Here is a 26,971-nt window from a genome sequence, read left to right as displayed (position 1 = left end):
AAGTAATAAGCATTCATGGAAGAAAAAAATTATCATGCCTGTTAAATGTGATGACTCCACTCATCGCTCAGGAACTGCATTCACTGTGAATTTTGAGAGGCAGGGAGCATCCTCTAGCGAAGTTTCATTTACTATAGTCCTACTTGATAACCTCTCTTCCTTACCCAGCCTTCGTTTATGCAGAACAAGATACCGGCCAAGGTAGACCCATCTTACTCCAGTACTGACTATGCGTTTTAGACAAAGTATTTATCAAAGTATTATTTCTACCATAGAAAAATTAATTTTAAATGCTTTATTAAGTGTTTTATTAAGTCTTTCCTAATATGGCAGTACTGTGTTGTACTCTTTAAACAAGACAGTAAACATTTCATCTTTATGACTTGATCACTCAAAGCAATACTTCATTCTAGAAACCCAGAAGTCAGTTGCTGAGACGTCTACTGCAACTACAAAACACTTCCATGCCTGCAGAAGAAACTACATTCTATGATGAAGGACTCTGAATTTCAAAAGGCAGTAACCAGTGTGTAAGAAGGAACACACAGGTAGTAAATCATTAGAAACATATGATGCGGCAACAGGGAAATTGGCTGCATCATCCCTGCAAATATAATTCAGTCCTAAGAACTAAAGCCCTGCATCGTGTAGCCAAAGGATGGGTGTAACCAATTTCAAATATGTCTAGAGAAACACTGCCAAGATTACAGTCTTGATACAGTCATGTTATTGTAAGCAAAAATCCTTAATAATCTCACATTGGAGCAATATACAGTCTACATTTTTCTATTTGCCTGTAACAGAAAACAGCGAATTATCTTCTCCCACTAAACTACTGGCAAGTAATAAGACACCAATCCTAAAAAGAAACAAAAAGCTGTAGTTAAAATTAAAACTAAAGCTAATATATACCTGAAATTCCAACCTTTAAGCATTACAGTCCTACATATTAAGACTGAAAACACTATTAGTTTAATGGTATGCAATTATGCTCTTACTGTAAAACAGATTTTATTTAAGAATATTTTAAAATAGCATTAGAAATTGCCTGCAGCAAGCTTAGACACTGTACTGACAAAGCTGGAAGCCCTAAGTTGCCCATTACTTGCCCTCATAAGTTCCTGTTTCCAGCTGCTAAAATTTTTGCTTAAAGTAAGTTTATGGTCTCATACAATTACTTCGTATATTGCAGCTTCAGAAGGAAAACTCAAACATTTCCAAAACAAGGTTAGGGGAAAATATTCTATGTTATTAACTTTAAAAACATTTAAAGTAGGGCCTTATATATGCAAATCAGTAACTGAAATGTGACAGGCGGCCTTAGTATCAGTTTGTACCTCTCACTATTGTTTTTGTGCAAATCCATCCAAATGCAGACAAGCAACAGGCTATTGAAAACTTTCTTCATGTATATTAGTTCAACAAGTACACAGACAAAAGTCCCTCAATACATTTCTACCAGAGTGTCCTCCACACTTTAACTACCTCTTTTTAATGTTATAAATCCAGCTAGAACCAAAACCAGAGCATTATTCCCCAGTACTCTCAATTCATCCACTGTTGATGGTAGAGAACATATATGAGGGTAGAAGACCCAGAAAGAGAGAACACCACCACACCTGGACAAGCTGGAGCTAGGTAGACCCTGGAATGAACAGTCAAGAAAGGTAAACATCAGGTGTAAGCCATGACAAGGGAGAAATCTGAATTAAGAGAGCATTGATGGAGCCAGTAATGACTGGAGAAGATCTGAAGTTGAAGCTGATTCATATGTCACAAAGAAAAGCCATCAGCAAACAACACCCACTGGAAAAAGTGCCTACCATAACTGCTGTAATTAAGGATACTAGTGCCAGCAGTTCTATTTTTGACTGAAAGAAAAGAGCAAAGTAAAGGTAATTCCATCCCTGAGAAGATTACATTATCAATAAAATCGATGCTAAAAAGCAACCTATAATCAATTTAAATCTAAGAAGCTACACATTGAAAACACTACAATAATACTGCCTACTCTGTAAAACACTCTGAAGTTGAACACTATCAGTGTTTCACGTGCAATCATAATTAACCTGCTTACATACATGCACTAGAAAATCACCTTTAACTACACCACCACATAGTATCTTAACCAGTGACCTTACTCACATTGAAATTACAAGATTAACATTCAGTTAATTAGTATTTTTTTCTCCTCTCATCAGTTGATTAGCCTGTGCCTTATTTATTGCACATCACTATAAAAAAAATTTTGTCAATTATTAACTTACTACTGACTTTATCTGCTATGCTCATCACCACAGCATAAGAAATTCATTAACATTTATAGAAAAATCTCCATAAATCTCTCTTTAAAGGGTATATTATAAACGGCAATCTGTACAGAGTACTTTCTAAACACTAAAGTATCTTGATCTTGAGTATTTAAGTTCCAAAACCAGCATTGTTTCATCTTGAAGTACCTAGTTTTACACAATTGAAAAGGTGTTAGCATAGTCTCGCTTATTTCTATTGCAAACACCGAATGCCCAATTATTTTGCAATTAAGGCTAAAGCCACATATCAGCTGGCTAGAAAACTGGGTCCACTTTTCCAAAGCATGGGTAGATGGCTCATCTGCCATCATAGGGACTATAAATACAAGAAAATAATTCATACTCTAGGATAGCTTCTAATTGTTTTAGTCATTACCTATCCTTGGTGCCTTCATAACCCCCTGCTTCTTTCACTACTCACATTACTGTAATACCAGAAAGGGTGACAGGGGGGCTCCACAGACAACAGCCTCTTGGCTGAAATAATTCTCACCAATTCCTATGCTAGTCCATCAAGTGAATTTGTTAATAAAGTGGGTATCATGTGCTGAATGGGGGGGGGGGGGGGGGTAAGGAAAAGAAAAGGCGCATGGCTTCATCGGGAACTGGAATTCAATCTAGATAAGATACCCTTCATGCCACAGCAGTGTACAATGTTGCTTCTCAAAACTCTTAAATAAATAAATACCCATCATCTAAATTAAAGCAGCTTAGGCTAATAATTGATTAAAATATTTTGCTAAGAATTTATAGACCTTCTGAATTCATAGTGTGCTTCACAAAGGGAAGCAAGAAAACTTTAGCGTTGGTCACTGCTTGCCAAGCAACACTGGATACAGCTATAAAAGTTTAGCACAGTGAAAAGACACTGCCAAAGTAATGCTTTGGCCAAGTCAAGTTACATCAAGTTGTCAAGTTACAATACTTGTCACTTAGAGGGTTAGGTTTAGTTTTATAACAATACCCATTAAAGTTTAATCAAAATATATCCTTAAAAGGTTGTAAAAGATAATATAAAAATGAAATTGATGGAAGCATAAAAAAGGTAAATAATGCTTAAAACCACTGAAGCTCTTTACCAACGTCCCCCAGAGAAGATGAGCTTGTACGCTCAGGAAAAGTGACCAAAACAATCATAGACTTTCAGCAGTTGCCCAACAAGATAGAATTGCTATTATCAAATATTTCACTGGCTGGAAAAAGAAACCACTCTAAACCACTACCCTGCAAAACTGTTCTCTTTTTGCTCTCCCCCTTTTTAGTCTTATGTTTGTTTGGGGGTTTTTGTACAGAGATGGCAGAAGAAAGAAGAGCATGTAACCTCCTTGAAACTTAGTCAACAAAATCACTGGGCCTTTTGTTTACTGACAGAGAAAATCTTTCAACATCTGATAGATCCTACATTTTAAAAAATCCAACACAGGATACACACATTACCTCTATTACCTGTAATAAAAGACTAACTAAACCAACAAATTAGAGTTCTACTACATCAGTAAAGCAACAGCAATGTGTTTCTCAGGGGATCTCTGGCTAGAAGAGAAAGGTGGGGGGGGGGGGAAGAGGCATACAGTCATATCTTCCACTTTACAGCAATGAAGTTGGAGCATACAGTCTGGCACTCTGTCCATCTGGCTCTAGCATCAGATTACCACAGCAGACTCCACAGCAGCGTTTGCGGAAGAAGCATTGCTTCCACACATTTTCATTACAAAAAGGCATAAAAGCTGCCTAGCTGGCAATGCTATAAAATACTGAGATCTTCCTCCTCCATTCAGAGTTTGAGATCTCTATAAAAGGGACCCAGAGACTCTTCTTTTGCTGCAGGTCACCCCACGCATCTGATGCAAAGAAAGCAGTCAGGATGCTGTTGCCCTCTGTCAATCAGCAAATCTGTCCTATAATGTAGCTACAGATGTGGGGCTGCACAAGCATCTCCCTCCAGTCCAGGTCAGAATTAGATCTGTATCATTTTATTGCTATGACACACAGGAATAGCTGTCAGAACAGCAACTGAAATAAACTCCTTTTTCTGCCAACAGTATGACTGCACTGACAGACCCCACGCAACTACAGGCCAGTTAGTCTCACCTTGGTACCAGCAAGATCGTGGAGCAGATCCTCCTGAAAACTATGCTAAGGCACATAGAAAACAAGGACGCAATTTGTGACAGCCAACATGGCTTCACTACTGGCAAATCGTGCTTGACAAATTTGGTGGCCTTGTATGACAGGGTACAGCACTGGTGGATAAGGGAAGATCAACTGACATCATCTATCTAGCCTTCTGCAGAGCATTTAACACTGTCCTGCATGGCATTCTTGTCTCTTAATTGGAGAGGCATAGATCTGACAGATGGACCGCCTGGTGGATAAGGAACTGGCTGGATTGTCACACTCGAAAAGTTGTTGTCAACGGCTTGATGTCCAAGTGGAGATCTGTGACAAGTGGTGTTCCTGAGGGGTAAGTATTGGGACCGGTGCTGTCAAACATATTTGCTGGCAACATGGACTGTGGGATTGAGCGTGCTTTCAGCAAGTTTGCCAATGACACCAAGCTATGTGGTGCACAGGAAAGGGACCTGGACAGCCTTGACAGTGGGCCAGTGGCTCAACAAGAGCAAGTGCAAGGTCCTGCACCTGGGTCAGGCAATCCCAAGCACATAGAGAGGCTGAGCAGAGACTGGATTGAGAGCAGCCCTGAGGAAAAAACTTTGGGCTGTTTGTTAATGAGAAGCTCAACATCACCCAGCAGCACATACTTGCGGCCCAGAAAGCCAACCATATGCTGGGTTGCACCAAAGCAGCATGACCAGCAGATCACGGAAGGGGATTCTACCCCTCTACTCTGCTCTTGTGAGACCCCACACCCAGTACTGTGTCCAGCTCTGGGGCCACCAACTCAAGAGGGATATGGACCTGCTTGAGCGAGTGCAGAGGAGGGCCAGGAGGTGTGGAGACAGTGTTCTCAAGGGAGAATGCATAATTAGTACATAAACTCTGAATAATCCTGAAACATACAGCAAGGCCATGAGAGGCCAGAAGAAGCTTAAGCAAGCAAGATAAGAAGAAGCTGGAATTCACTGAGTTAATGAGAACTGTGGACTGTTGGCAAGCTTTCAAGGTCAAGTTCTCACACCTGTGCTTAACCAATTATATGTTAGTCCCTAAGGGTCTTCAAGACATGTATCCAATCATAATATACCAAATCACTGTAACTGCATGTAAGAAATAGTATATAAGGAGTTAAGGCTTTGTAATAAATTTGGCAATCGCTTGATCACACTGATCGTCTCTGCGTTGTCCGTGACTCCCACGTCAACAAGGAGGATGCTTAGAGGGCTGGAGCACTTCTCCTATGAAGACAGGCTGAGAGTGTTGGGTTTCTTCAGCCTGGAGAAGGCTCCAGGAAGACCTTCTAGCAGCCTTCCAATACCTAAAGGTGGCCTACAAGAAAGCTGGAGAGGAACTTTTTACAAGGGCATGCAGTGACAGACCAAGGAGAAATGGTTTTAAGCTGAAAAGGGTACATTTAGATTAGATATGAGAAAAGTTCTTTACTGTGAGGGTGGTGAGACACTGGCACAGACTGCCCAGAGAAGCTGTGGCTGCCCCATCCCTGGCAGTGTTCAAGGCCAGGCTGGATGGGGCTTTGAGCAACCTGGTCTACTGGAAGGTGCCCCTGCCTGTGGCAAGGGGGTCGGAACTGGACGATCTTTAACCTCCCTTCCAACCTAAACCACTCTATGATTCTATGATATCAAGTTTAAGCATACTCACACAACTGAAACTAAGTAATCTCCTATTTAAAGCATCTACGAACGGAAAATTAAATGTTACAGGAACTATGAAGACAATCATGCCTTTGCCTTTAACAAACCAAAACCAAACAAAACAAATGAATTAAAAAAAAAAAGAGAAGCTACAAGGAAAACTAAAATCAAACACCACAATTTTTTGTAGAAGCTACAAGATCTAACTGTATTAAGAACAGCAGACTGAAACAAAGACTTCAGCAACTTGACAAAAAATAAGATGCAGGGTTACCTCTACACTTCCAGAATACTGACAAACATGCAAATCCCTAACAGTCTAATACTGGAAAAAGATACAACAATCAGAAGCTTTTTTATGCTTATATTGTTCTAATAATCAGGAGTATCTGAAGTTTACATTTATTTATTTTTAAGGTATTCTCAGTTATTATCAAAGTTACTCTGTTAAAAGCATATTCAGTTATTAGCCACTAGGATAAAGCCATTAAGACTTAAAAAAAGTAATCCTTTTTTATCTTTTGATAACAGAAAATAAGGATATTTTGCATTTATTGAAGGAAATGGACAGGTCATTTTGTATTCCTAACATTTGTATTCATAAGCAAAAAATAATTTCTCACTAATATTCTTCTTTGCAGCCTTCCTACACTGAAAGGCAACACTTTTCAAAAGCTGCTGTCAATAAATAGTTAAAATAAAGGGTGATGATTGCTTATAAGAGTAGCTTAACTTATGATCAACCAAGTGTTCATTTTTTGTCCATCCTCATTTAGTTTAAGGAACTGCATAAAGAAAAATATTTTTAAGTTTTCCTATTTCACCATGATCAAAACAAGGTCATCTATACAGAGATTAGCATACCCAGTATGCCAATAAAATACTTCATAAGCAGCCTTTAATAATGACTGGGCATGCAGACCACAGAAAAGTTTTTGGGAAAAAAGCTTCCTTTAACAAAAGCTACAGAAATACTTCCCCCCACCTCTGCATCAGACTATATTATCAGACTATACTAATGCCAAGATAAGCAAAGAGGAAAATAAATAAATAGATACAAATCAGGCATTGCATTCAGGCAGAATGTAATCTTAAAGAAGCAGTCAAGTCCTCCTCCTTCACTTCCTATTCTCACTACCTCCACCATGGCATATTCCAAGTTACTTTGTAGGCTATGTGCACGCCAAGGAGGTTTTATTTGCATTGGCCAAGTACAGACCACAGCCCTGAGCACTACTGAAAAGACAAACACCACTTTGCAAATAAAATTGGACCTCTTAATCTCCCAAGGGTGGTGATTTCACTTTCTCCAAAATTGTGAAATATATGGGGCTTATTCCATGGTCCAAGATGCTTGGTAAGATTAAATTACACTCACGGCAACAATTTTTTTTTTCTTCTTTAATACAGGGAATTAGTTACTTTGTGGGTATGAAGATAAGTATATTCTCCAAAGAAAAACACGTATTTAAGTGTTTTTAACATTGCTCTTTCAGTTTTCAATTCCGTTTTACTTCTCGACACAGTGCACAACACAGAACATGAGAGTGGACGTGACAGAGGACAGTTAACAAAAATCAGTGTTAATGATCTCCACACCCATTCATAGTATTGCAGATATATAACTTGAAAGAGATATTCAATTATTATTCTTTGCTACATCTCCACTGCTATCATTCCAAGGTAGGCTCCATACAATATATTTCATACATTCTACCCTCTCCCTTATGGAATGCTTTGGAGCTTTTTACAATTATTCTCAACAGCCAAGGCCACAGATGTATTTTTCTTGGAAATACACTAAGTTGTTTGTTCCAAGATCAGTAACAGAGGCCCTACACAGAAAGAAGAAGAAGTTGGATGTACTTATTCTACAAAACAACCAAAACCTCAAAATTTTGCATGAAAGTTGTAAGTGATGTTTGCTCTAGGCAATCTTCACTGCCTGAAGAACTGGAAAGTGTGTGCCTGCACGAGGGTAATAAAAGCGCATTGATTCCATGTAAGAAATGTGTTGTGCTATATGGGTATTCTACAAAGTATTTAACATCAGGACAAGCTTAAAAACAAAATTCTTTCAAAATTAGCAAGGTAGCTGTGAAGTAAAGAGAGCAGGTTTTTTTTGTGTTCATTTCCAATCTCAGACAAAAACATAGGACTTGCTTTTTAATATTTTTTCCCCTGAAGTTCTCTTCCTGAAGATTCATATAAAAATAGGGTAGAAAAGGACTTAAAAAGCCTTATATTTTAATTATTGGTTAAGTTCTTTACTCGCATCACAAATAACTCAATAGAAATCTAGTCCTGCAGTTTGACGTATAGCACATCTTTAAGGTCTGTGTCATTCTCATCTCTCTCCCGCCTCTCCATGGATTGAAACTGCAAGGTAACAAATACAACACAAACACTTTCTCAGTGTATGATCACACCAAAACAAATACTGACAAAAAGAAAATACTGAGAATTTAGCAAAACACAAATCAGGGTAAGACATCTGCACAAAGAACAAGAATACCCATGGTTTTAATGATTACATATTGCGAAGATTTTAAACTAGTCTGTAATTAGTACCTAGCAAATGGCTTCCTTGGGGAGAAGCATTTCTACATTTGCTTGCAGTGTCTTCTCACTCTTTTCTTGTATTTAGCCAGCAAAAAGAATATAGCTAGTAGCATGGTAAAACTCAATTCTGTTTCTTATACTACCCCTTATTTACTAAATATAATCAGAGTTACAAGTGAAATTGTCACTAGAAAAGTTTAGAATTAACACATACAGTGTGTATGCTACTTCACTTTTTTAATGCAAGGTCTTGCTCAGGCAAACATATTACAACTCCTCTACTAAACAAATCCCAATCAGAAACCTTCACTGCTATGTGAAAATATTTTCAGGTGTCAGAATATTTTTTATAAGTTGGTTTAAGAATGACTGGTGATTTATACTTCATTTGGTACAGCATTGACATGTTTTGCAGAATACCACAATGAAAATATGGTTAACTTCAGAACACTCAAGAGTCCACTGGAAAATACTTTTATTAGTATCATAATATAAATTTGTTCAAGACTATTAAATGCATGCAAATGTGTGTTTCACTAGACAGACATTTGGAATTCAAGTAGTTCTAGGGGAAGAAATCTGTGCAGATTTTCCTTTGTAAATTCCACAATTTATTTAGAAAAAAAAAGAAAGAAGGAAGTGGTGCTATAACCCTATCCACATGAAGGGATCAAGTCATCCCTTTCATTGGCACAAGTTTGGGGGTTTGGTTTTTGTTGGTTATTTTTTTAAAGAACTACCCGCAGTTACTACAGACGTTACTCGTTTTATGTCTCAAACAAAGATTTAACTGGAAACTTAGCTATGCTCAGCCGCCTAAAAAGTAAAAAGTATATTAAGCAACACTGACCATGCTACTGCAATGGAGAAACAGTCTTCCAGCTTACCAAAAATATTTAAAATCATTTGAACGTGGAACTAAATACGGACAAAAGCATAAGGAGTTGATTAAAAGTAAATATCATCATCAGTTCCCTTTTGAACAGCTGGAACAATTCATGCCCTCTGTTCTTTAAATTACATTTCCACGGCATTAAAATTATTAGCAGTATTGATACACACTGAGCAACACTTCTGATAGTTTAATACATTGCACCTAACATCTTAAGGTAAATTAGTGCTGCAATTTCTATGTTTGTTTATTTTGCCTTGGCTCTTCCTGGACCTTATTTCTTGTCTATTTCCATTGAAAATACAGTAATTAGTTATGCAGTTTAACTGTCACAAATAATACTAGTATTATCTCTTGCTTAATCTAAAATAGCCCAGTTGTAGGCTTCATTTTCTTTCCCCAGATGTATTTGCGAAAGTGTATTGCTTGCTTCAAGCAAGAGTGTGTATTTTTAAAATTATTGGGGGGGGGGTGTGTTAACTGTATTCCCCTTCTACCACAGTTAGTAATTAAAACTTCTACTAAACCCATTTCTAGTTACCTAAGGAAGTGGGGCTTTAGTAGTCACTCTTTTTCCGCTGACTGCTCCTTCCAACAGCAGGCTTTAGAGAGCTGGAGATTTCAGAGATACAAGGTCTTCTAAGCCTGGGGAGAATGAAGGGCTGAGCTGAACAAGTTCAAAAGAAAAAGCCCATTATCCACTGGCAGAAACACTGTGCTACAAGTTCAACAGTTCCCAGCTCCTTACATCCTTCATGGCTCGTCTGACACTCAGTGTTTGCAAGATATTTGCCATTCAGGTTATTTTCCCCACAGAATACTGCTGGCTCTCAATCAAGCAGGCAAGAGCTAGCACATGTGCACATTGAGGTTAATCCCATTTTGGGATACAGGACACATCCCTGAGAAACCAGACATCTCGCTCTCCATTTAATCCTACTAGCCTTGCTTTACTTTTGAATCAAAAATTTCTGGCTCCCAACATTGCCAGAAATTCAGAAGTGCCTTTTTCCCTTTAGCTTTGGATGAACATGCAATGTACTATTATAAATTAGAGGGAGGGAGAGATAGAACAGGAACATCTTCCCTGTACTTGATTCACAAGATGAACAGTTGGAGGGCCATCCCATACAAGCACACAGGCATTTTAACAGAATGAGCACATTCTCATGGTATTGCAAGTATAAACAAACAAACATCATAATGGATTAAACAGATGTTTCAGTAATAAAACTCCAATCATGCCAGCTAATACATTCATAAAAGTCAAGATCTGAAGTTGGAAGCTGCTCTAGAATATACCAGTACCTATCAATCTGTGATCTGCAGAGAGGCAGTTGAAATTTAAAATAATATTGAATTATCATAATAAGACAATTATCCTTTCTTACTTCCATTTAACTCTAAGTAGTAAGAAAAACTCTATGAACAGTGGAGCTCGAAAGCCTGACACTTATTTCCACTTTCTCCTCAAAGCGCTTATCAGCTGTTTTTGCAAGTTTGGTTCAGAAAGAAAACATTTTATTTTCATATCCTCCACAACTTCTTGTATCTGACAAGATGATAAAATTCCAGTTCATGCAGGGTATACAGAATTTATAATGAGACTGAAGCAGCTTCTGTCCAAGCGTTATTGGCTGAAATGGAGAAATTAGCAGGATAATGAAATGTAAACATCTAAATACAGCAACAGTTTACTGGACAGCAGTATGGGATGTGAATTTATATTGTTGCACCTTTACCTTATATTAGCAGCTCATGCATAAATGCTTCCACTGCAGCACATCTCATAGCTTACTTTGTGTGAAATGCCTTGCACTCCTTGTACATGCCACATGGTAGAAGTTACTATGGAAAGTTAATATATACAAAGCTAATATATAGATTACCCTGCCGTAAGCTGCTTGCAAGTCCAGAACTTCACCCTATTGACTTATTTTCAGCCTTAGTGTTGAAGACTCAAATGACAGGCAAATAAGCAGTTTTAGCTCTCATCATATAAATGCTGAACCGAAGAAGCTGCAGTTCCACACCAGCCAAAGCCAGTCTCACTGCTTTCAAGATCCCAACCCTCTTCCCCTGCACCAGTCACAAAGTCCCTACTACTCCCTTTGTCTTGGCTGCAGAGCTCACACGCCTCTGCAGCTGAGCTATTTCAGCATGTTCAACTAGTGACAAACTCTTGCACACTTCTCCACTCCCACAAACAAATGGTTCTCAGAAGGAACACACAGCAATCCAGAACCAAAGCAGGAGTGGGGCTGTGTAACCAGTGGTGACAGAAAAGGGAAGAACAGAGCAAGACCAGAACCACCAACAGCCAGTTCTGCTTAGGCTGCTATGAGAACATAGGGTCAACTACACTAAATCCATCTAATTTGAACAGAACTTCTTTGATTTAGACAGGTCTCTAGTAACCATACAAATATTAGTATAATATTATTCAAATATAAAGAAGGCTTTAATATTGGCACATTTCAGATTAAAACTATATACTTTTAAAAAAAGTTTCAGCGTGTATTTTTATTCTTTTTTTCACTTGCCTCAACTGTTTTTCATAATACATCACAATCCAATGATCAAATCTTTAGTCTCTTACTTCATGGTACACTAATGGAGTCTTTCTTCTAAATCTGCCTTAGATCAGCGACCCCCAAGTGTGAATAAACATCTGGAAAGAAAGGAAGAATTCCTATGGAAGTAACTATACAAATAAAACAATACATAGACATCTCTGAATATATTTTTTTAAGGCCTCGGCATTGCTCCCTAAGAAAATGCCACAGATAAAAACTTTAAGACATAATGCTTTTCTTGGTTTTGGAATGAAACTGAACCAAGACTTGCAAAATCTGGGAAATCAAGAATCTTAACCTGCTAAATCTAGTCTTCTCCCTTAGCGCTTTTAAAGTAATTTTATGAATCCCACTTAAAATAACTGTTTAGGTTTTTTTTAGGATTTTGGTTTGGGTTGGTTTGTTTTTTTTACTAAATCACAGCTTTCCATTTGCCTCAACTGGGCAAAGAATGACTCAGGACTTCCTGGTTCATGGTCATGTTTCACCTTTTTCTTTTTTTTACTGCCACCTTACAAAGGAGTTTACTATGTGCCCAGGCAACATGAAAATAAAAATTAATTCACCTTGTCAGTCACTTAAGTAAATACCCTGCAATATTTGCTGGACCAACTGTAAATGGTTATTGTGTGGGGTGCGTAAACCAGGTAAACAGAATTAGAGACCATGAAAGCAATGTCAGAAGCCCTAGCAGAAAAAAAAAAAAAAGTCTTCTTGCTTCTTGACAAACTAGAGCTCAAGGCACAATGAATAAAACCTTAAAAACATTTCTACTATGTGTGGGTACTTGAAATGTGATTCAGACATCAGGAACCAAAGTTGTTGGATAATTTAGTTCTTAGTTCTGCTACAAACACTGATCTCCTCAAAGCAGGCAAACCAGGCAGTATTTTGAAATGAACCACTTGCAAGGATAATCGTGCAAGACATCAATACAAACCAGATTCCAGAGTATCAGCTTGCCCCAAAGGGGGAAGTTGACTGTTGCTATTTGCAGTTTCAGCAATGCAATGCCTGAACACGTTTAAATTTGACAGTTGAAGACGCCAATACAGTATGCTAAAGAAAATGCAGTAAGGTGACACCCCCCCCAAAAAAAACACAAAACCAAAAACCCCACAAACAAGGCAAAACAAAAAAAAGGGGGTATGTTAAAAAAATACACATGCAGCATGCAAGACAATTAGAAGTTGCAAATACTGAATATTTGAATATTTTTTATTTTTTTTATTTTTTTTATTCCAGGAAGAAAGAAAAAGGTACTATTGAATAATGCCAAGCAATACGTCCTAGATTAAGCTGAAGAATACTGTGCAATATGATTATACTGGGCCTCGCATTGTCGTATAAAAACAGATCCTGCCTCACATAGAAATCATCAGCAGTACCTTAAGATCCACTGACTTCACCAAGACCTGGGGCAGACAAACAATTTACCCATGCTCAAGGAAATAAAAAATAAAATTCTGAATTAGAAAAAAAGCCAACGAAACAAACAGGGCACAAAGATTCAGCACAGAAACTCCATGCACAGAATACGGCAAACTACGATTACTGGAAACAATACATTTTCTGCGATGGCCACTTTGTTTCTGGCCACCTTGTTTCAGATACTGTTATCGCCAAACTTAAAGAAAGAAAAACTTTGTGACATCACTGACTCCAAATGATTAATTCAAGCTATACCCAAGCTTAAGTTCAGCCTGAACTATTTTTTTTGTGTGAATATATTTTCCCATTGCTCATTCCTTTTATTTGTGCAGCTGTTGTTTTTCTGTTTCTTGTTTGTTTGTTTTTAGTTGGTTGGTTGGGTTTGGGGGTTTTTTTGCTGGTTTTTGGGTTGGTTGTTTCTTTTTTGCAATACACCTACTGACTATACCCAGCTACTCCTTTTCACTAATTCCAGCTCTCTGCCAGCAACATTATCCTTCTTACTGTTCTCCAGCTAGGAAGAAAACTGAAGAGAACAAAGCTATGTTGCACTATCTACAGAAAAAAAAAGAAAAATAAATAAATTAAAAAATGACCATGCTCATGAGAAGCCCCTCTGCAGCTTCCCACAAAACATGTGGACACAATTCTATAAATTAGGAATCTGTTTCAGGGGATGAAAACCAGCCACACACTTCCATTCAAGTGGCATTTCAGACCTTATGAATTTGCACCTCTTTTGATGTGCAACTAAGGTCTACCTGTAGGACTGGTATTGGGCATGCAATTGCACCTCTCAAAAGAGCACTCAGCAAGGAAATGTTACATATATGATTCCTTGCAATATATCAGGACTGCAACTGGTCTAAAAAGAGATCATAAGATGTATTCAGAAACTGATGTATTAAGATCTGATTAATTAAAAATACGGGACAGAATTCGTGATCCAAATGACAACAGTTAAAACTAAAACCATTTATTTTAACAAATAGGCATGAATTACAACAGATTTACAACTAATTAACTTCACTAAGGTTGCTGAAGATTCAAGTTAGTATAGACATCACCAAAATAAAGGCATTACCTAATTACTCCAATATGGCCTAATAAAATAATTAGCACGACGTTTAAAGGGCTATTTGAGTGTGATGACTGAGCAGCATTTAGAAGAAAACCAGCTTTTGAACAAGACCTTTAACTAAACATTTCCATAATTCATCTATCAACCAATTGTGATCATTCTTGCAAACTCTCTGCTAATACAAAAGCTAAGGAAATCTGGGTTCTCAGTGGTTCCTCAATGGTTTACTGAATAATTTCTGCTTAAAATTTGAAACAGATTTGCAATGATCAGTTTCACAGTCAATGTAGAACTAAAATCCAAGTTGTGTTTCTGACTCATAAATCATAAGAACAGTTCTTACAGGAATGGTTTGACCCTCATGTTACATGACTATCCCCTTTGGAAACCAAGTACAATCAAAAAAATCCATAATCACTTAAAGAAAGAGGTGAGGAATGGCAGATGTGTAATATCCATTAACTTCACAGAGCTGGGGGAGCTTTTTTGTAATAACATAAATCTGTAGAAAATAAAGATTTGAATTATTAGATTAAGCTGGTATACAGATGAACATGTATAAGAAATGCAGGTCTGCAAAATATAAGATGCCATATTTATTGAATTGCCTTTTCAAGATACAGCTGAAGAACTGCAAATAAAGTGGAAGAAATAGTCCTTAATAGAAACTACACCTGCCTCAAAAGTTCCAGGCAGAAAATAAATGACAGATTAGCAATGCCTTAGCATAAAATACCATATATGATTACACATTTTTTAAGTCTCCTTCTGTACCAGGTTACATCTATTCTTGGAGAAAAGATGATGGGTTTGAGTTAGAGCAAAGGTAGATCTATGTGGCCATTCTTATAGTCTTAGGAAAATTCCAGATGAGGAAAAAAAAAGTTAACTAAAAATGCAATTTTACCCATTAAGTGTCTTCTAATCAGGAAACTGTGTTATAAAAAAGTAGAATAATTCCTGCCATGATGATATAGTTCCATGGGACCAAATAACCAGTTAAGTCATGGGGGGCAGGGGAGAAAAAGTGAGATTAATGAAGCAATAAAAGTATGTTTTCTTTTTTCTCATGAACATACATCACAACATTCCAACTTCCTGCATTTTAGTTCCTAATCTTGAAATGCAGTCTACATTGAGAAGAAAAACAAAAGTGTTAATTAAAAATGCTTTGGTTTTGAAGACAGAACTGTATTTAGATGGCCAAATATCTGCAATTCAGTAGGAAGATAAAAAAAAATATTTAAGCATGTAATCTTGAAGGAAAAGTCACAAGCACATCTGATTTAATGAATTCAGTGCATTACTACTTTCAGACCGTAATGGTTAGCTAATGGATTGATAAAAAGTTCTTCATGCAAGACCACAGTTGAAGACTGTAACAAAATACCCTGTGCACCAGGGAGTGGCACCACTTCTGTGATTATCACTCTGAAAAGCTCAATATTTGCAGTTCTTCCTGAAAAGAAAGAAAATGAGCAGAACCAGAATCTCGTTTGGAATGAGTTACAAAATGAGATATAAAATGAGATGAGATCTGAAAAGCCCATCACAGAGTCTTTAGAAAATTCAGCTATTTGTCATGGAAAATACTCTTTTAGTTTCATGGAAGAGATCAGAATATAAAACACATTTGTTCACAAGAATGGAAACCTGTAAACAGAGGACCCTATTACAAAATCACCAATCTTTACAATAAGCACAGCAGAACAAATCAAAGAAGCTTGACTTTAAGAGGGCTGCAGTTGTTGGACCTGAATCAATTCACTAGGCCCACCAGTGCGTGATGTTGGAACTCTCCAAAGCACCTAACTAAGGAAAAGTTGGGTTTGTTTTTTTTTTTTCAGTAAGAATTTAAGAGAAGAAAATGAGAAGGAGAAACAAAGTTGACAAATATGTCAGGCTCACATGGGAAAAAAACTATCATGTTTTATTGAGCATTCTATGCAGGGGATGAAAAGAGAGAAGACGCTGTATATCTCTGTTTTTAAAAATAAAAATGTTTTCTCTGGATTTCTATCAAATAGCACTTTTCTACAATTTACAAAAATCACACACTTCAAAACTAGCAAGCAAGAAAAAAATATGAAAATACTTGAAAAGTCACAGTCTTAAATTCTGTGAAAGATACCAACATTAGCCTGGCACTAACCCCTGTTTTTCCTTGTACAAAGGCCACACCACTTAGTAGAACCACTTCTCCTCCCTCTTTTCGTATCTACTTTGCAAAGAAACATTTTTTTCACACAGTTATATGTTCTACATGTTCAGATTGTGACTGTGGGCATTCTACATATCAAGGGCAGTAAGTAAAGGCTAACAGTAAGAACAAACCCAGCACCTAAATTACTTTGTTTTCTTGGATTTATAAATAACCAACCTCTCTGAAAACAGTAGTCTATAGTGGCGCAGGGGACAGCCAGACAGGACAGCTAAGAACACCAAATGTATCTTTGTCACTGGAAAAGGCAGTAATCCCTTCTTCCAGGCTTGATGCTGCTGTCCCTATTCAGTGTACTTGTTCACTGGCTCTCATCTGATCACACAAGATAATTCAATTTGATAACCACAGGGAGAAGGGGGGGTGGGAAGAATCAGGCAAAACAAAAAGAAAGAAAATAGCTTTCTGCTGGATTAATTGAGTGAATTAACTTCTCATGTGCTTAGAAAAGTACCAGAGTCACTGCGACAGAGCAGTACATTCATGCTGTATGAAAACCAGAAGGGAGTGAGTAACTGAATACTCCATGCAAAAGCATTAAGATGTGAGAACTGCCAGTCAGTTCCTTTAACATCCACCTACTCCCAGACTTATTCCTTATCCACCATCTAAAAGCCTGCATGATTCACCTCAACTTCAGCAATGCAGTATTGAGAAATTTCCCAAATACAGGTCTGCCTCTCTGAAATCTAATTATGTCAGCATTCTACTAAAACATCTTGGTGGGTTTCACTTGAAACTTCTAGGACAAGCTGCTTTTGACACACATGATAAAAGATACATATATTAATTTAAAATGCATGGATTTTTTTGAAGGGAAATGAAATTTTAAAGGACATTCTAACCAAATGCACCTGTAAAATAAAAACAGCTTCCCAGCTTTTTGCTTTTTGGCAGTAGGCGAAGAAACTAAACTACAACAGTAAATCAAATATTTGCAATTTATTTCAGTATTTTCATGCATTTATAACTGTGGAACAGACAGAAACACAAAGCTGTTGCTTAAACAAGCAGTTTGAACCCACCCCCTCCCCCCCCAATTTGTGTGTGTTATGTTACAGTTTAAGTCACATGATTACATACTATTTTTCTCCAGGACACCTGCTTCATTCAGTGCACTAAACTGACTCAGATCCAGGGAAACTGTTAGCATTGTGCACTGAGGGGAGCTGCTCTCTGTAGGACCAGCCCATTGAAAATGCATAGATGCACAATGATTGGTATCATCATAGGCATTCGATAAGAGCATTATAAACCTAATAGTGAACAGAAGACCCCCGCAGGCTCACTTAGCATGGTGAAGATGCGTACCATAGAAAAGATATGCACACCTAACCCTAGCTCCCAGCTAGCAAATTTGAAGCTACATGCCCCAGTAACAAAGACCTTCCTTTTCTCAGATTTCAAAGAGTCTCCTGGTCACAACCACATCAATTTTTACTACATTATGTAGCAAGTTCTTCAAAGAGGGGGAAATGCATGCCATTGTGTCCTTTTACAAACTCAGAAGTGCTATAAGCACTTCTCAAGGCGAAACATTTTGTGGCAACACGGCACCCCAGAGAGAATTGAGTCAGACAACGGGACTCATTTCCGGAATAACCTTACAGACATTTGGGCCAAAGAGCATGGCATTGAGCGGGTATATCACATCCCCTACCATGCACCAGCCTTTGGGAAAATCGAACGGTACAATGGGCTGTTAAAAACTACACTGAGAGCAATGGGTGGGGGAACTTTCAAGCATTGGGATACACACTTACCAAAGGCCACCTGGTTGGTCAACACCAGAGGATCTGCCAACAGGGCTGGCCCAGCCCAGTCAGAGCTGTTACATATTGTAGAGGGGGACAAAGTTCCCATGGTGCATATGAAGAATTTGCTGGGGAAGACAGTCTGGGTAATTCCTGCTTCAGGTAAAGGCAAACCCACTCGTGGGATTGCTTTTGCTCAGGGACCTGGATATACTTGGTGGGTAATGCAGGAAAATGGGGAAGTCCAATGTATACCTCAAGGGGATTTGATTTTAGGGGAAAACAGCCAATGAACTTAATTGTATGCTCCTGCTTGCTGTGTAATACTTTTATAGCCCATCAACTAGACGTCTTCAGGTCACCAGCGACTGGCCCTGGCTTCCCGCTAACCATCATCCCAACAGAGAATGAACTTTGATAGAACCGGATGAGTTCTGCAGTAAAGGAACGATCAGCATCAGCAGGCAACAATCCAATACTGGACACAGCCTTTCCTGCCCTGAAAGACTGTTACAAGAGATGGAACCTGACATCATGGACCGAATGGACTCGGAAGCATTATAGGGGTTGGTCCATGCACTAAGAAAATGATCTCTTTCTCTTGGTCTGTGTGTATATGGAGGTATATATGTGGGAGAGCAATGGTATATTGAAAATGTGGGATCTGAGCATGACGTGAATGGTATGGAATAAGGGGTGGATGCTGTCCTGGGTTGAGCAGTAGCAGTCAATTTTTCTCCTTCTTGGTAGCTGGTGCAGCGCTGTATTTTGCCTTCCAGCCTGGGAACAGCGCTGATAATACCGATGTTTTCAGTTGTTGCTAAATGATGTTTACCCTGACCAAGGACTTTGTGAGGCTCATGCTCTGCCAGGGAGGAGGGGAAGCCGGGAGGAAGCAGAGACAGGACACGTGACCCAAGCTAGCCAAAGAGGTATTCCATACCACAGCACGTCATGCCTTGGGGGGGTAACTGGGAGTTACCTGGAAGGACACGGGCTTCTGGGTTGGACTCGGCGGGTGGTATTTTATTCTCTTCCTTTGTTATTTTCTCTTATCATTGTTGGTGGTAGCGGTGGTGATTTGTGTTGTACATTGGTTACTGGACTGTTCTTATCTCAACCCATGGGAGTTGCACTCTTTCGATCCTCCTCCCCATCCCTCCGGGAGCAGGGAAGGGGAGAGCCCCGGGGGGGGGGGGGGGGTGTCTCGATTGCTTCCAGCCTGGCACCACTCACTGGGAGTGAGTGAACAAGCTGTCTGGCTTGGGTTTAAACCACGACAAGCAGATACAAGAATTTCTACAAGTAAATTCTGCTATCTGCACGGATTCAATGTCTCATTCCCCTGTCCAAACTTTTCTAAAGGAAAACCAGAATTTCACAGATTTTCTTGGCTGTCTAGCTCAAGTAACACAATACATTTTTACCTCAGTTCCATTCTACCCACAAAGCTAAGAAATGCAGCACTATTGTGGAAACTGTCTTTTTAGGAAACATTAGAGAGATACTACGGCATCAGTATACATTAAGTACATTTTTTCCTGCAAGAACTGGAAATTGTACTTCAAAATCAATTTCTGCAGCTACTTATGCCTCCGATTTCATTCCAGTCATTCAAGGAAGCTTCCCAGCTCCCACCTACAAATGAACATAAGACTCTTCCTGTTCACTTTCATCAGCTTTTTATTTTCTGGATTATAGATTATATAGATTATATAGATTATATAGATTATAGATTATCACCAGACCTGTTGAAAAAATCTGCCTGACAAGTGTGTTACAGCTGATGAAGCACAACAGAGCAAGAACCCACTTTTCTTTGCAAGTCAGAATAGATATGGGAAGCAGTCACTGCCAGAAAAAAAAAACAATCAGTACCATGATAAACTAAGTTAAATAACAACTTTCATGCCAGAATATTTCTTTTTTAAAACAATTAAACATTTAATTAAACAATTAATCTGATTCATTACACATTAAATTTGTGGGGGGTGGTGCCAGACTCTTTTCAGTGGTGCCCTGCAACACAACAAGCAGCAATGGCCATAAACTAAAACACAGGAAGTTTCACTTCAACATGAGGAAGAACTTCTTAACGTTGAGGGTGGCAGAGCACTGGAACAGGCTGCCCAGGGAGGTTGTGGAGTCTCCCTTTCCGGAGACATTCAAAACCCGCCTGACACATTCTTGCATAGCCTTCTCTAGGTGGCCCTGCCTTGGGATGGACTGGATGATCTCCAGAGGTCCCTTCCAACTCTAATGATTCTGTGGGAACTTTCAGATTCTTGAGATTTTGACTAAATTCTGTGTATCTTCACACATGATTCTGTCTATTCAAGCAGGCTTCCCAACCTCCTTCAGACAAAATGAAAAAAAAAAGCAAACAAAACCAACAAAATATTTACATGAAAGTGAAAAAGAGTGTGGGGTGATTCTTTGTAGTAGTTATATGTTCATTTTTTTTCCCCATTACATAAAGTTGAGGAGCTTTAACTCCATACTAACACAGTTCAGTTCCAGTAAGACAGACCTCTCATCATCTGCTCATAAAGTAATTCCGAGAGGAAAGTAATCACAGGAAATAACAGGGTATTTAATCATGTCAGCTCAGTTTACAAAAACTGTCCCATCCCACGTCATTTTACATGGGCAAATCCAGGGCCAAGAACACTGTCATGATACCTTGAATAGCATTCCAAAGGAGAAAAGGTATCATAGTATGATGGAATGGTTTGGGTTGGAAAGGACCTCAAAGATCATCTAGTTCCAACCCCTCTGCCATGAGCAGGGCAATCACTGCGTGCTAGAACAGGCTTTTTTTTCTTTCAGAGTAGTTAAATATTTTATGAGTACCTTTGTTTTCACAGGGAGGAAAATAATTTCTTCAAAGTGTAGATCAGTGGACACTACCTGTCATCTCTTGTCATAAGAGCGCAATTCGTATGCATTTAACTCATCAGCCTAGCATCTGCATCTCTTTCTTTCCATGGAGCCATAAACAGATGGACTAATTGTCAGCTCATCTCAATAAACGCTTAAGCACCGCCTGGAGGCTGGCCCCTGCTCCCCCGGGCCGGTACCCTCGCCTCACACACCCAACGAGCACCCCTGCCTGCTGCCACGCAACGGGCTTGGTCCGCGGGGACGCATCGGGGACACAGCGCGAGGAGGAGGAGGAGCAGCGCCCCCCGCCCGCCCCGCACGGCTGCAGCGAGCGCCGCGCAGGGACTGAGGGCGGAGGAGGGCCCCGCCGCCGCAGCCTTCTTCCTCCGCTGCATCGCGCGTTCGGCTCGAGGAACAGCCATCGGGTTTTTGTTAGCTCGGTAACCCGTTCGCTCCCGCGCCACAAAGACAAAAGTGGCCCTGGCGCCGCTTCTCGCCGCCAGGAACAAAAAGCGTTATTTCGCGTTGTCCCCGGGAAGAACCCCAAGAAAGGGGAAATCGCGCCTTCGGGGGAGTATGTTTGAATGCAGAAATATATTGTATCCTCGATGCAATATTCCGCCTCGATGGGGAAAAATACGCAGTAAGAGAAAGGGGAAGACCAACAGATTCTCTCCATCAGCCTTCTCAGAAGACATGATTTTAAGGAGACGGGGGAAGACACCGCCTCTCGAATGACCGGCATCACTGACATCTGGAGACACGCCACCTCCAGCCGCGGGGCAGGCTGTCAAATAGGGGCAACCGAAAAATATCCAATAACAATAAAAAATTAAACCTCTAGAGACGCCCGCTCGAATCGCGGAAATCCGCCCGCGGGACTGGAAGGCAGGCTGCGAATCACCGGTGCCCGCAGCCGCCCGGCCGGGTGGGTGGGTGGCTGGGTGTGCCAGTGGCGGCAGCCACAGCAAGGGGCGGCAAGGGGCAAGGAGACACGGGCAGCGGGATCCGGCAACGCCGCCCGCATCCAGCCTGCGGTGATACCCTGGGGCAGCAGCAGCCCCCCGACACTGGCCCCCGCCGCGCTCACGAGCGAAAGGAAGTCGGGGGCGCGGAGCAGCCTCCGGACCCAGCGGGGACGGGGGAGGGGGAGCGGGCTGCGCCCACACCGCGCTACCGCCCCCTCAGCCGGCCGCAAACCCCGCCGCACGGCGCCAGCTCCCGGGGAGCGAGGGCCGCCTCACACAATAGGCAATGGAAGGCTGAACGGCGCGACCCCGGTCCCTCTCCGCGTCACGGCTCCCGCCCGATCCGCGGCCAGGGCGGCAGCATCCTCACTCACCCCTTCGAGGAGGTTCGCCGCGCCGGTGAGGGGCCGTCCCCAGCGATGCCGCCGCCGGTGCTCACAGAGCCGGCATCCCCAGCGGGGCGGGGGCGGGGCGCTCCGGTCGGTGTCCCTCTGGCAACGGCCCCAACGTTATTCCCTCCACATAGCGGCTAACGGGCAGAGCGGGGAACGATACTGCGCAGGCGCCACTCGAGCTCACACAATGCGGGGGGGGAAGGAGGGTGAAGTGCGCAGGCGCGCAACGCCCTGCTGCGGGGAAGCCGCGCCGCGCCTGCGTTGGCTGCAGACAATGACCGACTCCGTTCCCTCCGACAGGCGCCCGTAGCGCAGGCGCCACATACGCAGCGGCGGGCGGTAAACGCCGACTCCCGCTGCCCTCGTTGTCCGTCCCCCACCCCATCTCGGTCGTGACTGGACCTGCGCTATCCGCAGCCACTGCGGGGCCGAGGACGTAGGCGGAAGGGTCGCAGCGTGCGCAGGCGCGAGTGCGGCCGCCATCCACAACAAAGGGGGGCGAGGAGAGGCTGCCTCGTGCCGGCGGTGGGCGGCCGATGCGGGCTCCGCCTCCCGAGGCGCGCTGGGACTTGTAGTTTAGTGCGGTCTTGTGCGCGCGGGGCGTGGCAGGCCTCGGGTGTCGCTTAGGGGCGGCGGGTAGCAACGGCCGCGCTGGGGAGCTGCTGGCGGCTGGGGGTCTCTTGGCAGCGCGGGAAGGAGGAATCCCTGTTCCCCACCAGCGCCTCAGGGCAGCGCCGGCTGCTTCCCCGGGAGCCGGCGGCGTCTTCCTCATGCGGGCGCCCCGCGAGGAGCCCGCCCTGGAAGAGTCCGTGGAGCGGTACCAGAGGCGCCTCCAAGGTGAGCGGACTCCTCCGCGGGGTGAGAGTGGGCTGCTTCTCCCGCCCGCCGCTCTCGTGGTTCTGTGGGAAGGCTCCGCTGCACCCGGCTGCCTCCTACCGCGGAGCGTTGCGGGGCCAGGCGGTGCGGAGCCGGGGGCTGGGCTGGGCCGTCCCGCCGCTCTCTGGGGTGGACGTGCTGAGGAAGGGCGGCCCGCCGGCACTCCGCGCGGTTGGCGGCAAGAGGGAAGTTGAAACCACGGACTCAGCGTGGTTAGAAAAGTCCTTAAAGGCCGTCAAGTCCAACCATTATCCCAGGACTGCCAAGTCCATCACTAAGTTGTTTTTGGTCCTGCCTGAATCCGATCGCTAGTGCAGTTAAAGTCATTGCATGTAGGTGTACGGTCAGAACTTGGCTCTGACAGGGCCGCTGCTTCTTTTGCTGGGTTTTTGGCTCGTGCAAGGGTGTTAGCTGTCATTGAGATTCCAGATGTGGTAAAGAAGAGGGTACAAGTTGCTTCTAACGGAATTGATTATTTCCCATGTCATAACCTGTTTTCATACCTGCTGCCTTATCCAAGAAGCGTAGTATATAGCCTGGGAGAGAGCGCCTTAATCTCTGAGCTATGACACCTGGGCTTTACCAGCCTTCAGACTGTCTCTGACTAGCCAGACTAAGTGTCCAGATTCTGAAGAAAGGCAGTAGATAATCTGTGGGTACCTCACCCCATTTGGTGCAGAAAGTTGTGGTTTTGACACAGTGCCCACACATCACATGTTGTGACACGAGTGAATTAAATGTGTAGTTACAATATAGATGTGTCACTGCAGAAAGATAAAGTAATTGAAATAATTTTAAGTAGCTACTTGGTATTTGATTCTTAGCGGTATTTTATATTTCCTTTTCAAAATAGGATCAGTCGTTTGCACTGAGGATGGATTTTATTTGCTCCAGAAGGTAGAACTCTAAAGAGTCACCTCTATGGAAGTGACTTTTCAAAGAACTACCTGAAATGAGGATGGAGTAAGGAGTTGTCTGGTACTTCCAAATAATGAGTGATAAGACAAGAGGAAATAGCCTCAACCTGTGCCAGGGGAGGTTTAGAGTTGATACTAGGAAAAATTTCTTCACCAAAGGGTAGTCAGGCATTGGAGCAGGCTGCCCAGGACAGTCGTGGAATCACTGTCCATGGAAGTGGTCAAAGGCTGTGTCGATGAGGCTCTTAGTGACATGGTATAGTGGTGAACATGGCAATCCTGGTGTAAAGGTTGGACTTGGTGATCTTAAAATTCTATTCCAACCTAGTTGATTCTGTTTCCTTCTCCTATAGGTTTAGTGAGCTAGTAGATGCTGCTCGGCACTTGCAGGTAGAAGAGTTAAAATTACAAATATCAGAGCATCTCCTAATATGCGTAGAGTTCCTCTTTTAGTATGTAAAAGGAATTAATAAATCCCTATGAACTGCCATATATAGACATGGATAATCTTAGTACTGTGTCAGGTTATCTTTTTCTGTGGGTGAGTATGGAAAACCACTGGATAGTTTTCCTGTATTTGATTTGGACTTTTCATGGAGGCAAAGTATTGCCTATTGACTCCTATTGAAAAAGGAAGAGTGATAAACTAGGATTTTAAAACTGCAGTTGAACACATGATTTTTCTGCTTAGTAAATCTTCTAATGGCACTGTGCCTTTGCTTCGAGGCAGTATTGTCATTCACAGAGACATAACTTTATTTAGAAAGGCTACACTTCAAGGGGTTTTGTTCATTTCTGCTACACTAGTATAGGTGTAAGTGCAAGCTCAGCCAATGTGGAAAATTTGGTTAATTTCACAAGACAGTTCTTTTTAGAGTGTTTGTGATTATCTTTTACCTTGAATTACTTTTTCATGCTTGTTTGCTTTTATGCAGATCTGGGAAGAGGCTACGCTGTTACTGGAAAATTTTAATAAATTCATGTTCTCCTTCTGTTATAGCTCAGTGGCTGACCTGCCTTTCATTTTAGGGAATGAAGGCCAGTCAGTGCTACCTAGTCCAAATGGTGGCATGCAGGCAGTGGAGAAGTCAGGTTTCTTCTGTTCATCCTCATCCAGGGACATACGGAGGTGTGAATTCTGGAGCTTGCAGGTAGTGAAGTGTGTTGTGCCAAACATCCATCCTGCTGTGGAAATCCACCCAACACTGGATACAGTGGTGATGTTGGACTGCTTGAAATTCATGCGGAACTAGATGTTCTCAGCTTCCTTGGGCGCTAGCAGCAGATGAACCTGAAGACTTTTGGTTTCCAAGCCTACTCTGTATTCCCATAATTTTGGATGCCTAATACTTCTTCATGTAAATGTTCTTGTGCGTGTATAGTTTGGTAAGCTTGATAAGGACTTCATAGCTTGTTTCTTGATTCAGAACAGGTTTGTCATGAAAATGTTTTTGTAGCATTTTGCAACTGAGTTGCAATCTTTCTGACTTTTCTCTTGGGCTCTTTTTGTATTTTGAATGTTCCAATGGGACATTTCTCTTTCAGCTAGGAAACCTGTTGGGGTGCTCGAGGACATTCATATACATGATCATAGTTGTGACAAGCTTTTAGGCTTTTGATATGTGAAGTTTTGAAGCGTGCCTTTATGCCACGTTATCTGGACATTGTAAGTGACATCTTTAATTCTCTGCTACCTTCAAAGGGCCTTTTTCAAGAAGTTTGCATCCTGAGCTGCTCAACTGTGTATAAGAGCACTATTAGAATTCACAGTATTTAGTCAGAATCATAGAATAGTTAGGGTTGGAAAGGACCTTAAGATCATCAAGTTCCAACCCCCCTACCATGGGCAGGAACACCTCACACTAAACCATATCACCCAAGGCCTCGTCCAGCGTGGTCTTGAACACTGCCATGGATCATTCACAACCTCCCCGGGCAACCTATTCCAGCGCCTCACCACCCTAACAGGAAAGAATTTCCTCCTTATATCCAATCTAAACTTCCCCTGTTTAAGTTTTAACCTGTTACCCCTTGTCCTATCACTACAGTCCCTAATGATGAGTCCCTCCCCAGCATCCCTATAGGCCCCCTTCAGATACTGGAATGATTAGTTACACATATTCTATTCCCACAACTTATTTTCATTTTACTTATTTCTGTCCAGAAACATTATGGTTTTAAAATCATTTTAGAACACAACGTTCTGGTGGCTGTTTCACTTTCCATTCTGGGAAACATGGCCTTTTTCCATGCAGTGCCAAGGTAGATTTGATTTCATACATCCAGGGGTGCCTCTTGGTCGAGTAAGTATCAGTAGGGTATTATCACAA

The 26,971-nt window shown here is 41.4% G+C and overlaps 2 protein-coding genes across 10 annotated transcripts in view; one reads left to right on the top strand and one right to left on the bottom strand.

Moving 5' to 3' along the window:
* Window positions 1-23,080, bottom strand: part of CEP170 (centrosomal protein 170) — a 100,947-nt gene extending 77,867 nt beyond the window's left edge. For all 8 annotated transcript variants that reach the window (XM_062637338.1, XM_062637339.1, XM_062637342.1 and 5 more), the window contains exon 1: window positions 22,828-23,080. The gene's annotated coding sequence lies outside the window, so the exon portion shown is untranslated. The remainder of the gene's footprint in view (window positions 1-22,827) is intronic.
* A 170-nt stretch (window positions 23,081-23,250) lies between these two features.
* SDCCAG8 (SHH signaling and ciliogenesis regulator SDCCAG8) overlaps window positions 23,251-26,971 on the top strand; it is a 115,110-nt gene continuing 111,389 nt past the window's right edge. For both annotated transcript variants that reach the window (XM_062637346.1, XM_062637347.1), the window contains exon 1: window positions 23,251-23,685. In XM_062637346.1, the coding sequence (XP_062493330.1) occupies window positions 23,619-23,685 (67 nt within the window). In that variant the 5' untranslated portion in view covers window positions 23,251-23,618. The remainder of the gene's footprint in view (window positions 23,686-26,971) is intronic.

Source organism: Pezoporus occidentalis, unplaced genomic scaffold (assembly GCF_034315485.1).
Source record: "Pezoporus occidentalis ecotype Australia unplaced genomic scaffold, CSIRO_AGI_Poc_V1 ctg52, whole genome shotgun sequence".
NCBI lineage: Eukaryota > Metazoa > Chordata > Aves > Psittaciformes > Psittacidae > Pezoporus > Pezoporus occidentalis.
Note: the sequence above shows the minus strand (reverse complement) of the source record. Positions and strands in the feature narration are given on the sequence as shown.